This window comes from Ceratotherium simum, chromosome 8, assembly GCF_057802395.1.
Source record: "Ceratotherium simum simum isolate JZ-2026a chromosome 8, ASM5780239v1, whole genome shotgun sequence".
Lineage (NCBI taxonomy): Eukaryota > Metazoa > Chordata > Mammalia > Perissodactyla > Rhinocerotidae > Ceratotherium > Ceratotherium simum.
In genome coordinates this window covers 71,725,688-71,740,353 of record NC_141907.1, presented here as the reverse complement: position 1 = coordinate 71,740,353, position 14,666 = coordinate 71,725,688, and the positions used below count along the sequence as shown (strand labels likewise).

Here is a 14,666-nt window from a genome sequence, read left to right as displayed (position 1 = left end):
AAGACTTTATCTCTTTGATTATATTGATAAAAGCAAGTGACGTTTAATCTCAGGAAAGGTAAGAATAATTCTTCTGATGCGGGCTGGCCCTGTTGCTTAGCGGTTAAGTGCTCGCCCTCTGCTGCTGGCAGCCCAGGTTCGGATCCCGGGCACGCACCAATGCACCACTTGTCTGGCCATGCTGAGGCGGCGTCCCATACAGCAACTAGAAGGATGTGCAACTATGACATACAACTATCTACTGGGGCTTTGGGGAGAAAAAGGGAAAAAAAGGAGGAAGATCGGCAATAGATGTTAGCTCAGAGCTGGTCTTCCTCAGCAAAAAGAGGAGGATTGGCATGGATGTTAGCTCAGGGCTGATCTTCCTCACAAAAAAAAAAAAAAAAGAATTCTTCTTCTGAACCATAAAAACATATAGCAGAATCGAACCCAACTGATCTACCCAGATCAGAGCTCATGAGTTATAAACTCAATTTCCTCCGAGATATTTAGATCAGAATTTCTGCAGGTCTAAAAAGGTATTCTTTTCATAACGCTCATGGTATTTGACAAAATTTCAGTTTACAGAAATATATGCAATATTAGGTGAAGAAATTTTAAATAGTAAATTTTACCTCAAGCTTATTTTTGTCTATGGACAATCCATAGTAAACACTGAGAAAAGCCTGCTGTGAAAACTACCACAGAAACGGCCTGATCTCAAGGCAAGGCAACACACCTCCTTAACAAACAAAAGCATCAGCTCCTTCATGGAAAAGCTGCAAACCTTGAGACTTCTACTTTGATTCTCACACAAGTTTGCTTTCATTTAAAATATATACAAAAAAGAGACACAGAGAGAGACCAAAAAGGTATATTCCTTTTTTAAATATCTGAATTAATGTCAATTAAAATTATATACAGTACATATTTATTTTAATCTACCTTGAGAGAAACTAATGAACCAAAATATTCTCAACCCCGATTTTGAGAAAGAAATTGGATTTCACCTGTTTGCCTCCTGACAAGTTTCATTGCCCTCAAGTGCTTATTTATTTTTTCTTACACTTCAAGTGCTCTCACCAGGCCATCAGGGGCCAAGTGGGAGAAATTAAGTTCTATGTTGCAGAAAAGACAGTGGAGCATTCAACTTACCAGAATTTAGGTATAACAGAACCACATTATTTTCTACCTCCCAACACACGCTTATACCAATACTAACCCATTAACAACAAAATAATCATAATTTGGGAGACACGGGTGGAGGCGAAGATGAAATTATGGCAAAGACACCTTCATATAGTAACTATAATCTGTATTGTTTATTTTGGCAGAAATAATTCTCACTACTATGTCAGAAGTTATATATGGTTAGTAAAATCTCCAACTATCTTTCAAACACTATTATACATTTTTAAATATTTTTATCTTAAGAGTTTAATAGCCTCAGGTTATGCCCATATTGGTAAATTAACAATATGATGAAAGTAGGTGTAAACAAGACCAAATTAATTACAAATGCTTTCTTCAAAGGATGTATTTTAAAATCATTTATTAGAACTTCACAAATATTTTAGAAAACCACCATAAAGTCCTTATACTGTAAGACAGAGCAGCATTTAGCCTCTAAAAGTGGTTAGAATTTTCAAGTGCCCTCTTTAGCTACCAAATACTTAGCTTTTTAGGTAGTCATGGTCTTATGTAAGTTTAATATGTGCTTCTATTTGAGTTTTAAATGCTTTCAAATCTCAAGAACACCTGCTGGTAAGACAAACACTGATTGTGGCCACTTATCCTTAGGTTAAGATATTATCAAATAAATTCTCTTTGGGCCAAAATTATGCAAACAATTTCAAAATGCTAGCCACATCACAAGTGGCCCTTAAATTTCAAGGCACAAACCATAACTGTAATTACTATGGATAACATGAGTACTACTTAAGTAATATATAATCCTCCAAATGCCTATGTACAGGAACAAATCATAAAAGCTTCATAACTTTAGTAGGGAGTACAACAGATAGAGAATAGGTTTTGGAACCAGGCAGACCAGGACTGACCCCAGCTCTGTGCCTTACTGAATAAACCTTGGTGCAGCCTTTCTAAATATCACTTTCATCTGTGAAATGGGAATAATACCACCTAACTTCACAGGATTGTTGTAAGAATTAAGTGATACAATGTAGATATTCAATAAATTGTATTTATTATTCCTATTTATTTTACTAAATGTCTCTAAAAAACCAAAAAATATTCCTTGTATCTAAAATATAAAAAGAGCAAATATGAAGTAATATCATATAGGATATAAGACCAGATGTTCCTCCAGAAATGTCTTAAAACTAAAATTTTAATCTGATTTTTCTCTATTTTAGATGGTACTGGATACCTACAGTAATCAGAAAATTATCTACTTCTATCTTATCTATAGTTTATAGTTTTATCATTCTGCTTACCTTGTAAATGTTCCAGTAAAAATTCCAAAATGCCACCAAGAATTTATTATCTATAGACCATGTGCTTCATTCTTTAAATAAAATTTTAATATAAGCTAAGATCTTTACTAATGTCAATTTAAATGTATCAAAACTATTACACATAAGGAAATGTCATTCTTCAGGGAGTTGTTCAAACTTTCTCAAGAGCCTTTGTAAGCAGTTTTGATTTTACAGAATTATATCAGTGCCAGGAAGAAGCAATTTCCTCCTGCCAAAGAGTAAAAGTAGAATCAGACTCTCTCATGCTGAGAGGTCATCCTACCCCTCACCTAATGAGCAGGACATCCTTGTCAACCACAAGTCCCTTATTACATACCCAGGGACCAGGATTTTATGGATTTTACAAAATTAATACCATATATAAACCTTATAACTCTTCCAGAGGGGTTTGAGGCAGCATCCTGAAATCAAACATTCTAATGTTTCTCAGCAAAACTTAGTCACACTATGGGGGAAAAAGCCTCCTGTCAGTTCAACTGTTCAGGTTTACCACCAAAGGAGTTTTGACATTAAATTGGAAAAAAAAAAAGACCCTTTTGATTTACCTTAGCCCTACGTCTGTCCTCTAGCTACAGAGTAAGCCGAAGGCCTTTTTCAAATGTCTGAAGAAAAGAAAACAACCATGCCTCTGTCCCCTAAGCCTCCTTTTCTTCAGATGTCCTATGTGTAGTCCAGCTGAACGAAGATGGAATTAGGCCAGTCCCTACTTCAGGCTGACAGGAGTTAATATCATGGGACCTTGCCAACCAGCCAGATATCTCGGAGATCTCAACCAGAATGTGATACACACGTCCCTGAGACGAGGCAGTGTTACTTTCCTCCTTCTTCCCTGCTTCCAGCAACACCTAGAACACCAACTCTTTCCTTTCCTCTGGGAACTATGTTAACAGTGAGTCTCTCAAAAACCTATTTCAATCCTTAACATTCCCTTCCTAACAAAAAACACTTCAACTCCCAGACCTCCCTCTGTCTCCGTCTGATTTCAATTCCTCTCTGAACATCTATTTTTAGTTCACTTATGACAAATACAATTACAGTAGTGTGAAATAAATATTTAAATCAATTTAAATTACTAATTTACTGGACACATTTTTTAATTCAGACTTTTTGAAAATAAGACAATGAGCTCTTGTTCACTGATCTTGATCTTTATTGACTAAAAGAGTGACTAAAATTTCCTCATAAAACTGATGACTCTCAAGTTAAGAATACATAAGGTTCCCATTTTTGAAATCATCTTCAACAAGATTATATGAAGCAAAATGTGAAGCAAATAATTTAAAGATAAATCAGATTAGACAACGGTGTTGCTTCTCCTAAAGGAGCTTGACATGGAGGGAACATCCTTCGGAGCTCAGAAGATCAATGGGAAAAAAAAAGAACTGACAAACATGAACTAGACGGAAGGCAGAAGTTATGGTTGATCCGAAATTTCTCTTTATTCAGATTTAATTCTTCAAAAAACATCAGTTGTTTAAATTTGGTTTACAGCCATGCTTATAGAGAATGCATACAAAATATGATTGTTTATATTCCTTTTGACTGGAAAGCAGAATATTCTGTGTTCCATTTCAGCATATTTACTAATTTTATTCGATGCAAATAAATGCAAATCATTTTGAAAGTGAACAAAATAATGTGAAAGTGACCTGCTCTGACCTTTTTATATTACTGCCTTCTTTTCAGCACCCGCTCCTCTCTTGGCCTTTGGCTTACGTGGAGATTTTGAGCTATGACCACCGCAGTCAGTTTCAGAGTTCTCACTCCAGTGTGCATCTCGTTTCTCTGCCACACGTTTGATGAATTGAGAGTGACTGGCATAAAGCTTGAGTTTATCACTGATGTCCACCCATTTCACTTTTCCAGCATCATCTCCAGCTTCTAGGGTAAGGTTATCCAGTATTTCACCTGGTTACCAAAGAAAAAACACTACCAAGTAATTCATTTATTAATTTCTTTTTCAGCACAACTCTATATCTTCAAGTATTCCTGCTAAAAATAATCTTAAATCATCATTGTATTAGGTGGCCAAGTGAATTAAAAGAATGTCTCAAATTTTCCAAATATTTTAACCAAGTTTCTAAATTTTTAGTAGTGGCACCAGCAGGAAAGCTTTTCTCTTTATAAGAAAGAATATTATCCAAAAAAAAGAAGAGTTCCTATTAAATAAGCATGAAACCTCACATCAAAATAAATTCCAGAGGGATTAGAGATTTAAATGTAAAAAAATGAAACAAACAATTACTGCTGGACTCATTTTAAAGTCTTAAGGTAAGTGGACTTTTCTAAGCATGACACCAAACCAGAAACCATAAAATATTTATAATTATATTTATAAATACATATAAATATATTTACTAAAATATTTGTAATTATAATTATCAAAAAATAAGTGCTCTCAATCACTGTTGGTAATGTAAAAGGCATACTTCTGTAGGACAATTTGGCAATGTTTATCAAGAGCTTTTAAAAATCAAATGCTCTTTATGAGCATTCATTCAACAAACACCAGAGTGCCTCTTATACACCAGACTCGGTACTAGGCATTGAGAATACAATAAACAATCAAGTGGGCCAGCCCCATGGCCTAGCAGTTAAGTGCACACGCTCCCCCGCTGGCGGCCCGGGTTCGGATCCCGGGCAGCCACCAATGCACCACTTGTCAGGCCACACTGTGGTGGCATCCCATATAAAGCAGAGGAAGATAGGCACAGATGTTAGCCCAGGGCCAGTCTTCCTCAGCAAAAAGAGGAGGATTGGCATGGACGTTAGCTCAGGGCTGATCTTCCTCACAAAAAAAAAAAAAAAAAAAAACACATTTGAGTAATTCCACTTCAAAGAATTTATCCTAAAGAAATAAAAAGGCAAGCTTGTTAAAATATTCAAGGTCACATTATTTATAACCAAAAAGAAAAAAATGGACATAACCAGGGGCCAGCCCTGTGGTTTGGCAGTTAAGTGCATGCGCTCAGCTACTGGCGGCCCGGGTTCGGATCCCGGGTGCACACCGACGCACCACGTGTCCGGCCATGCTGAGGCAGCATCCCACAAACAGCAACTAGAAGGATGTGCAACTATGACATACAACTATCTACTGGGGCTTTGGGAGTGGGGAGGAAAGGAGGAGGATTGGCAACAGATGTTAGCTCAGAGCTGGTCGTCCTCGGCAAAAAAAAGAGGAGGACTGGCATGGATGTTAGCTCAGGGCTGATCTTCCTCACAAAAGAAAAAAAATAGACATAACCAAACTTTCCATCTATAGGGCACAGATTAAATAAGTGATGGGACAGCTACACAAGGGACTCCCATATAGTCATTAAACATGAAGCACGTCTGTATATACTGACATGGAAAGATGTCCATAATATATTTTTAAGTGAAAGCATCAAGTAACAAAACAGAATGTACAGTATGAGCTCATTTTTATTTTTATTTATTTTTTTGTGTGTGAGGAAGATTGGCCCTGAGCTAACATCTGCCAATCCTCCTCTTTTTTTTTTGCTGATTAAGACTGGCCCTGGGCTAACATCCATGCCCGTCTTCCTCCACTTTACATGGGATGCCGCCACAGCATGGCTTGACAAGCGGTGTGTCGGTGCGCGCCCAGGATCCGAACCGGCGGACCCTGGGCCACCGCAGCAGAGCGCTCACACTTAACCGCTTGCGCCACCGGGCCGGCCCTCATTTTTATTTTAAAAACAGCTATACGAAGTCTGAAAGAAGATAAACCAAAATGTTAACAATGATTATCCTTAGGAAATGAAATAATTAGTGCTTTTTAAATTTTCCCCTTTATATCATCTATTTTCTAAATAAATTATTATTAACAAGTATTAGCTTTATCTTTATAATAAAATAATAAAGCTACTTCTTAAAAGAAAAGAACCAATCAAATGTTTTAGCACACAGGTTTCTAAATTTCAATACTAAAATGACATACTAGATGAAATACTAAAGTGTGTATCCTCATTGCAGCTACAACATCCAACCATCAATGAGTACCAGAATCAAAGAAAACCTGAATCCAAAAGTTACGTGGAAATATCTGATTATCTAAACAACAGGGTCCTCTAACATGCTCTGTATCAGAACTAACAATGTATAAAAAGTTCTTTTACTCCTCTCCCCTTCTGGTCACCTAATAAATTACACAAAACAAAATTCTAAAAGGTTTAAAGAGTTCCAACCTGACATGTAAAGAGCTTAGAAGTCATCACTCCCACGCTCACAACAAGGAAAAAGCTGAACAAACTGAAAATCAACAACTCTTCTGAGATCCATCAGAGAACTGAGGTCACAGCGCACTGCCACCCCAAAAACCAGAGAGACAGGCAAATACAGAGAATCACAACTTACCAGGAAGAGAAGCCCACCACTGGAGCCAGCAACTGGTAGGAACATCTAAAAGGTAATTGACTAATTTCTGGAAACTGATCTGTGGACCAGCTTGAGTGATAAAATCTCCTGAAGGCTCCATCTTGGGATGCACGGGAGGGCCCATTTTCATGAGTTTTACCTCCAGAAATGCCAGCAGGTTCTCAGGGTGAAGACTGGAGAAAAAAAATCTCCACTTGCTTCCAGCAGGGAAAGGGGGAAAGTAACCATTTTGAAATATACCCAGAGCATTCTGCCCTAAAGGAAAACTATTTTACCAAGGCCTAACCTACCTAGGGGAAGGGAAATACCAAACTCTAGTTCCCTCTAGCCCTCCTGCCTCACTTCAGAAGAGTGAGGGTGGAGGGGAAAGCTGAGAAGCAGTTGTGAAGATCACAGCCCAGAGGCACAGACTCGCTAACAGACTAAGACCTAATCATAGGTGCTCCTATGATTTCCCTCCCCCCACACCTGACCACCACATCAGCAGGGCTCCTGTCTAATAACAGGGGAACACACCTGAGAGAACTGCACAGCTCAGACCTTATGTAAGAAGAAGTCTCTAGACTAGAAGTCTCTAGAAGTCTCAAAGACAATAGAGAAGACGAAAACAGGGACACGAGAGGAAATTTTAGCCTCTGACACCTATACCTACAGCTACAGCAAACAGTGAGCACAGTCCAACTCCTAGTGATAAACACGAAACCTCACACCAAAGGCCTATTCGCCTCTGTCCCTTTTACCAGATACATCACAACCACTTTTCAAGAAAAACTACAAGGCATGCTAAAAGGCAAAAAGCATGGTCTGAGGAGACAAAGCAAGCATCACAATCAGACTCAGATATGGCAGAGATTTTGAATTATCATGAGAAATTTTTTTTAATTTAAAGAGAAAGGAAGGGTGAAAACAGTGATTTGAACAACTCATAAACTATATAATCAACCGCTAGAGAATCAGTTATTGTTTTTAAGTCCAAAAATAATTAGCTAACAAATTTATCAGTACTTAAGTCATACAGACCTGCTTCTACATTACATTTGAATATTTCTCCCTCTGAAATATTTCCTCTAAGTTCTCAATACCACAAAGATGAACTCTTCTAATATCTTGCTTAGAGTAGTTGGATAGAAGTAACGGAAAAGGTGCTGGGAGTTTCTCCCAAGTTCAACGAGCAAAAGCACAGAATGTAAAAGTGACAGATCTAGTTCCAGCTCATTTCATAAGTGAAAACACTGAGTCCAAGAGAACAAGTGATGTATACAAGGTTACGCATCTCAGCAAAGAGCCAAGAGTAGAATATTCAGTGGTACCTGATATGGTACTCTCATTTCATTATGCTACAGATGAAAACAAAATATTTAAAAGTCATCCAATTTAGCAATGTAATGCAAGAGAAGTGATCAATGTTATAAATTAAAGATCATAATCAATTTTTGTGTGTGTGTGTGTGTGAGGAGGACCAGCCCTGAGATAACATCTGTTGCCAATCCTCCTCTTTTTGCTGAGGAAGACTGGCCCTGGGCTAACATCCGTGCCCATCTTCCTCTACTTTATATGGGACACCACCACAGCATGGCTTAACAAGCGGTGCGTCGGTGCGTGCCTGGGATCCAAACCAGTGAACCCCGGGCCGCTGCAGCAGAGCGCATGCACTTAACCGCTTGTGCCACTGGGCTGGCCCCCATAATTAGTTTTTAAGACAGCAAATTTCCCCTCTCTTCTGGTAATAACAGATTTGATCCCCACCCCCCCGCCCCCAGTTTTTAAATTCACCAACCAGAAAAAGCATTCATTTTAAATTTTTTCAATACTTGGAAATTTTCTTGATATTGTTTTGTGTTTTAATAACACATACTTATTATAAAAATACTTCAAACAGCAAAACAGATATAAATTCCATTTCCTTAATCAGGGCCATATTTCCTACTTTCTAACCAAATCTCCAGTTGCTTTGGTTTTGTTTTACACAAATGGACTTATACTATAAAAACAATTTGACAACTTTAAGGCACATAATTTTAGTCCACAAATTCAACCTTAATTTAAAGGAAATTAGTTACTCGCAGCACTTTTAAGGCTTTCTTCCATGTATTCTTTTAATATCAACAATTTTGGTTTCATATAATCCTATAATCAACAGTTGATTGGCTTAAGACACTAAAATAGTCCAGAATTAATTGTGCCCTACTAGGCTGCTTGATTTAAACTTCTAATCTAGTCAGTTTACTAAACATAAGTAAAATTACCTGTTTCGTCATGGTAGTTCACAGCTTCTGTCTCCATCCATGCATTATCAGTGTTTCGAGGATCATCAACATATCCCTTATATATCTATTTTTAAAAGGAGGCAGACAAAAAAAAAGTCTAGAGTGAAACAGGAATGAGTAGAGCAGACACGTTACCTTCATTAGAATCATAAATGTAGGAGGCCGGCCCGGTGGTGCAAGTGGTTAAGCATGCACGCTCCGCTGTGGCGGCCTAGGGTTTGCTGGTTCGGATCCCAGGTGCGCACCAATGCACCGCTTGTCAGGCCGTGCTGTGGCAGGCATCCCATATAAAATGGAGGAACATGGGCATGGATGTTAGCCCAGGGCCAGTCTTCCTCAGCAAAAAAAGAGGAAGACTGGCAGATGTTAGCTCAGGGCCAATCTTCCTCACCAAAAAAAAAAAAGAATCATAAATGTAGATATCTTGTTACAAAACAATGTGCCTATAGTTAACACTACTTAATTGTGCACTTAAAAATGGTAAGGATGGTAAATTATATGTTATGTGTTTTTTACCACAATAAAAAAAAAGAAATGTAAATATCATAGAACCTTTAATGTAGCATTCCATATGCTTGTTTTAAATTTCCCAGGGAACAACATTCTCAAGAACTTTTTGAGGCAGCATTAAAATTCACAAAACCCTCAACACCTCAGACTCTAATTTAAGAATCTGAGAATAGTCATATTTGGGCCATATGATTTTTTTTAACGTCTCTATAATTTAAGTACTTTTCTATTTTAACAATTTCTGTGACTATAGTTTCAGAAATACAAAGGCAGATTCTCCTAGTTAAACAAAGGAGATCTATAAATAAAGTTAGTAAAGATTAATACTTAAGTTATTAATACATGAAAAGATTTGGATCTAACACAAATGTGACCCAAAACTGTACAGCGTTGATAAATAATTAAGAAATCTCAATTCTAAAAAGAAAACAAAGCAATCCAAGCAAAAGCCAACAAAAAAGAAAAGAAAATCTGTACTTTTCCTTATTATTAGTACACATATATCTTATAAGGTATTTTTTTTTAATCACAAAGGATATGCAGACAAAACAGACATGAGACTTAAATGGTTATCAACCAGAAAAACTCTGAATAACACAATTTAAAATGTAAATGTCCTTTCAAAAGAGCTGAATTCATGCAAATAAAAAATATTTTCCATTGGATGGGTACTCAACGTATAAGAAAACAGCTTCTTCACTGTCACATTAGCTCACAACTAATCTAAAGAAAAACTAAGAGGAAAAGTGTTATAATAAATGATGTAATTGACCTAAAGTGGGGCTATAAAACTTTAAGTAGAAATTTATTTACAGTGAAAATCTACTATGATTTAAGTTGTTCTTATGAATACGTATTTCAAATATACAAGTATTTCACTCTATTCAAAGAAGGATCTACCAGATTTCCAGGTGAACTTCAGGTCATTTTCATTAATCCACAGGACTAAATCCTTCCTAGGAACCACCATTTCTTACCACTAGATGTTCCTGGCTGAAGAGTTTGTGCAACTGTTCCTCTAATTCTCTCTTTTCAGCACTGGATTTCTGTAAGGAGTTGAGAGCTTCCTCACCAAATTCTCTTTTCAGTGCAGCACTAATCTTCTCTCCTGGATCCACCATCCCCTAAGAGTCACAATTTTGTTAAAAAAATTAAAAAAATAACCTTTAATTCATTCAACAAATTTTTACTGAGTGATGCAATGGACATTTACTGCTCTATCTGCCCATAATCACGACCCCCAATCTTCTGTGATATGCTCTGCTCTAAACCATTTGTTTCAAGCAGAAGCAGCCTATCAGGGTACCTCATATATTTGACCACAATAATTGGTCCAAGGTTTGCCTATGGCAAACTGAGCCAATCACATGCATTTCCTGGTATTTTCCAAACCCGAGCTAAGGAAAGAAAGCCTGGAGGCAAGAAAGAATACAACAAGTTGATAGTTTCCCCATTGGTCATTCCATTCCAGCCACACTGACCTCCTCAATGGTCCTAGAATATGCTAGACATACTCCCACTTTAGGGCCTTTGCATCTGCTATTACTTCTGTCCAAGATGCTTTTCTCCAGAATATCCACATACTTGACTCATTCACCTCCTTCACATCTTCATTCAAATCTCACCTTCTCAGAGAGACCTTCTCTAACTACCCTATCTAAAATTGCAAAACTAAAGCAAGTCCCCTTCCTTGCTTTAGTTTTTTTCTTAGTACTATCACCTTTTAACATACAATAACTTACTTATCTTATATGTCTCCCCCACTGGAGGGGCTGGCCCAGTGGCTCAAGCAGTTAAGTGCACACGTTCTACTTTGGTGGCCCAGGGTTCACAGGTTCAGATCCTGGGTGCACACCGATACACTGCTTATCAAGCCATGCTGTGGCGGCATTCCATACGAAGTAGAGGAAGATGGACACGGATGTTAGCTCAGGGCCAATCTTTCTCAGCACAAAAAAAAAAAAAAAAAAAGAGGAGGACCGGCATTGAATGTTAGCTCAGGGCTGATCTTCCTCACAAAAAAAAAAAAAAAATCTTATATGTCTCCCCCACTGGAATGTGAGCAACAAGAGGACAGGGATGTTTGTTTATGTTGCTCTGTTATATCCTCAAATTCTAAAATATTAGCTGACAAAAGGCAGATATTCAAAATATACTGATTAGATGAATGACTCTCAAAATAGTATCAGTAACAACAGTTCCCTGACTGATCAGAATTTCAAATGACAATGAAAACATAAGATCCTATAATAAAATCATTATTGTGTTTCTGCACTCAGCATGAGTGAAGTTTCACTATTTGGCTCGTAATAATTAGCCTAAGCTTATATCACAGTTAGCTGAGATCTTTATTTCCATTCTATTTTTATCCTACAAAGAAAAAACCATTCTTGCAGATAGCAGTATAAGTCATCCTCTCATCAAACTATCTCCATTTTACAATGTGGCATAAAATATAAAACCCTTTGCTGCACAGAATACACATTTTTTTTCACAATACACATTTTTAAAAAGCCACTTCAAATATACCACTGAAAGAACTCAACAGAAGTGCACTCTTCCTGAGGATATTGTGGAAATTTTAAAAACTATAAGAAACAATAATAAAAGTTATCTTTTTTATTATGTCTAAAATTATCAGAATTCAACAAAACAAATGCTAAAAATCTTAACTTGGGCTTGGAGTAGGGGTTGAGTTCTGAGATGGACCCAACGTTAATGAGTACCTACTATATACCAGGTGCTTTACGTGCTATCTCTAGTAATCCTATGAAGTAGGATTTTACTTTACTTTAAAGATGAGGGTCTGAACTCATCACTCAGCTCGAAGTAGAAAGGCCAAGACACAAGCCTAGGTCTAACTCCAAAGTCCACGTTCTTTCCCAAGGGCTTTAGGATTAGATTCAGATTCTAACAGCCGTGCTCCTACACTTGTTATTAACAATGTCCCTTCACAGCAGTGATGAATGACAAAACTACTACTAATTGAAGTGAGGAGGAATGGAGGTAAATGGAGTAGAAAAGAGCCACATACAGTAACTTTGTAGTAAATAAAGCAACTAAAAAGAACTTAAACATTAATTTAATTTTAATGCTTACCCCTGGGATTGCCCATTCTCCACAGTCTTTCCTTTTTATTGCAACGAATTGTAAGATGTTTTTCCCAGAAATGGGGTGGGTGATTTTATTTCCACGTCTATCCTTTTTCCACCTATAAATAGTAATGTAAGGTCAAAACCAATCTAGAACAAAGACCAAGGTTCTATCTCAAGTTTGAGACAAAGTTATAAACATGTTATTTTTCTTTATAATAGAGTATATATATATTTACCTCAAATCAGCTGGTTTTACCCAAAAAAGAGTTTTGTATTAGAAATGTTCTACAGCCAGCCCAGTAGTGCAGCAGTTAAGTTTGTGTGCTCCACTTCGGCAGCCCAGGGTTCGCAGGTTCAGATCCTGGGCGTGGACCGACACACTGCTTGTCAAGCCATGCTGTGGCAGCGTCCCATATAAAGTAGAGGAACACAGGGACGGATGTTAGCCCAGGGCCAATCTTCCTCAGCAAAAAGAGGAGGACTGGCAACAGATGTTAGCTCAGGGCTAATCTTCCTCACACACACAAAAAAAAAGAAAGAAACAAAGAAATATTCCATATTGAGCACTATTATAAACTAGGACAAATGTCTAATTTCCATAAAGGATATTGTATTCTCCATAATAAAAATTCAAGATATACATGGTTTTTACTAAAGTACTACCAAAAGAAAGAAGTTTAAAAGCAGAATAGAATTTAAAGGAAGAGTTGTAAAAATTAAAAAAAAAAAAAAAAAAGCCCAAGGGTTCTTTTTAAGAATTACAGGAAGTAAGAGAGATCTGGTAATATTTGCTTTTTAACAGTTCACTCCGTATTATCAGAAAAGCAGATGTTATAAACCAATGTTACTGCAATAAACAAAAAAAAAAAAAAGAAAAGCAGTTTATATGATACAGGTTCAGCTGGTCTCAACAGGAGTGCTTTTCAATCTTTATGCCGTCTTTTGATAAAAAATCTCATTCTACCCTTTAGTTTAACTTTATATTTTGAATTGAATTGCATATGGTTTTTTAAATAGTAACAAGGCAATGTTAATTTCAGAATCCACTTTTTCCAACCACAGTCTCTTTCCCAGAGATGCTGATAAATCTCCCCTTCCCCTTCCATACCTCTACCGCATCCACCTCCCCCCACCCAATTTTAAAAATTGTTCTAGGGCCAGCCCCGTGGCTTAGCGGTTAAGTGTGCGCGCTCCGCTACCGGCGGCCCGGGTTCGGATCCCAGGCACGCACCGACGCACGGCTTCTCCGGCCATGCTGAGGCCGTGTCCCACGTACAGCAACTAGAAGGATGTGCAACTATGACATACAACTATCTACTGGGGCTTTGGGGAAAAAAAGGAGGAGGATTGGCAATAGATGTTAGCTCAGAGCCGGTCTTCCTCAGCAAAAAGAGGAGGATTAGCACAGATGTTAGCTCAGGGTTGATCTTCTTCACAAAAAAAAAAAAAAAAAAAAAAAAATTGTTCTAATAGTTTCTTAGGCAAAGATAAAAGATTTTGAACTTCCAATACTAAACCAAAAAAGAAAGCCTATGATCTAATCATCACTTTGAATGAGATTCAACGAAATACACTGGTTTAGATATGAGTTTCCAAGTTTCTTTATATTGTGGCTGACTATCCATCTAACCCATAATTTCTGCCCTGCAAGAGCTCATAATCTAGCAGTGGAACTAAACATGTACATGAATAAATTATAAGGCAGAGTGACAGTTTGATGAGTACAATAAATAGAAATGAAAGAATAATTAGTACAAGAAAATAGCATCTGTCTTTAAGAATGCCAGATAGAGGACTAATATCAGCAAGAAACAAAGTCATAAAATAAAATAATGTGTTCAAGAAACTGAACATATATGTGGGGTCTGGCAACGTGGGCATCAGTGAGGGAGAGATTGGGGATAAGGCTGGAGAAGTAGGCAAAGAATTCATCAAATTCA

At 37.3% G+C, this 14,666-nt stretch overlaps 1 protein-coding gene across 3 annotated transcripts in view; it reads right to left on the bottom strand.

Moving 5' to 3' along the window:
* Positions 1 to 3,891: 3,891 nt before the first annotated feature.
* The window catches only part of NUDT9 (nudix hydrolase 9), a 29,470-nt gene continuing 18,695 nt past the window's right edge, over positions 3,892 to 14,666 (bottom strand). For 2 of the 3 annotated variants that reach the window (XM_087434562.1, XM_004430930.3), the window contains 4 exons: positions 12,731 to 12,842; positions 10,609 to 10,755; positions 9,101 to 9,185; positions 3,892 to 4,385 (listed from right to left, as the gene is read on the bottom strand). In XM_087434562.1, coding sequence (XP_087290688.1) covers positions 4,141 to 4,385; positions 9,101 to 9,185; positions 10,609 to 10,755; positions 12,731 to 12,842 — 589 coding nt within the window. In that variant the 3' untranslated portion in view covers positions 3,892 to 4,140. Of the gene's footprint in view, positions 4,407 to 9,100; positions 9,186 to 10,608; positions 10,756 to 12,730; positions 12,843 to 14,666 lie in introns of all 3 variants that reach the window. The other variant, XM_087434561.1, reaches the window with a different exon arrangement.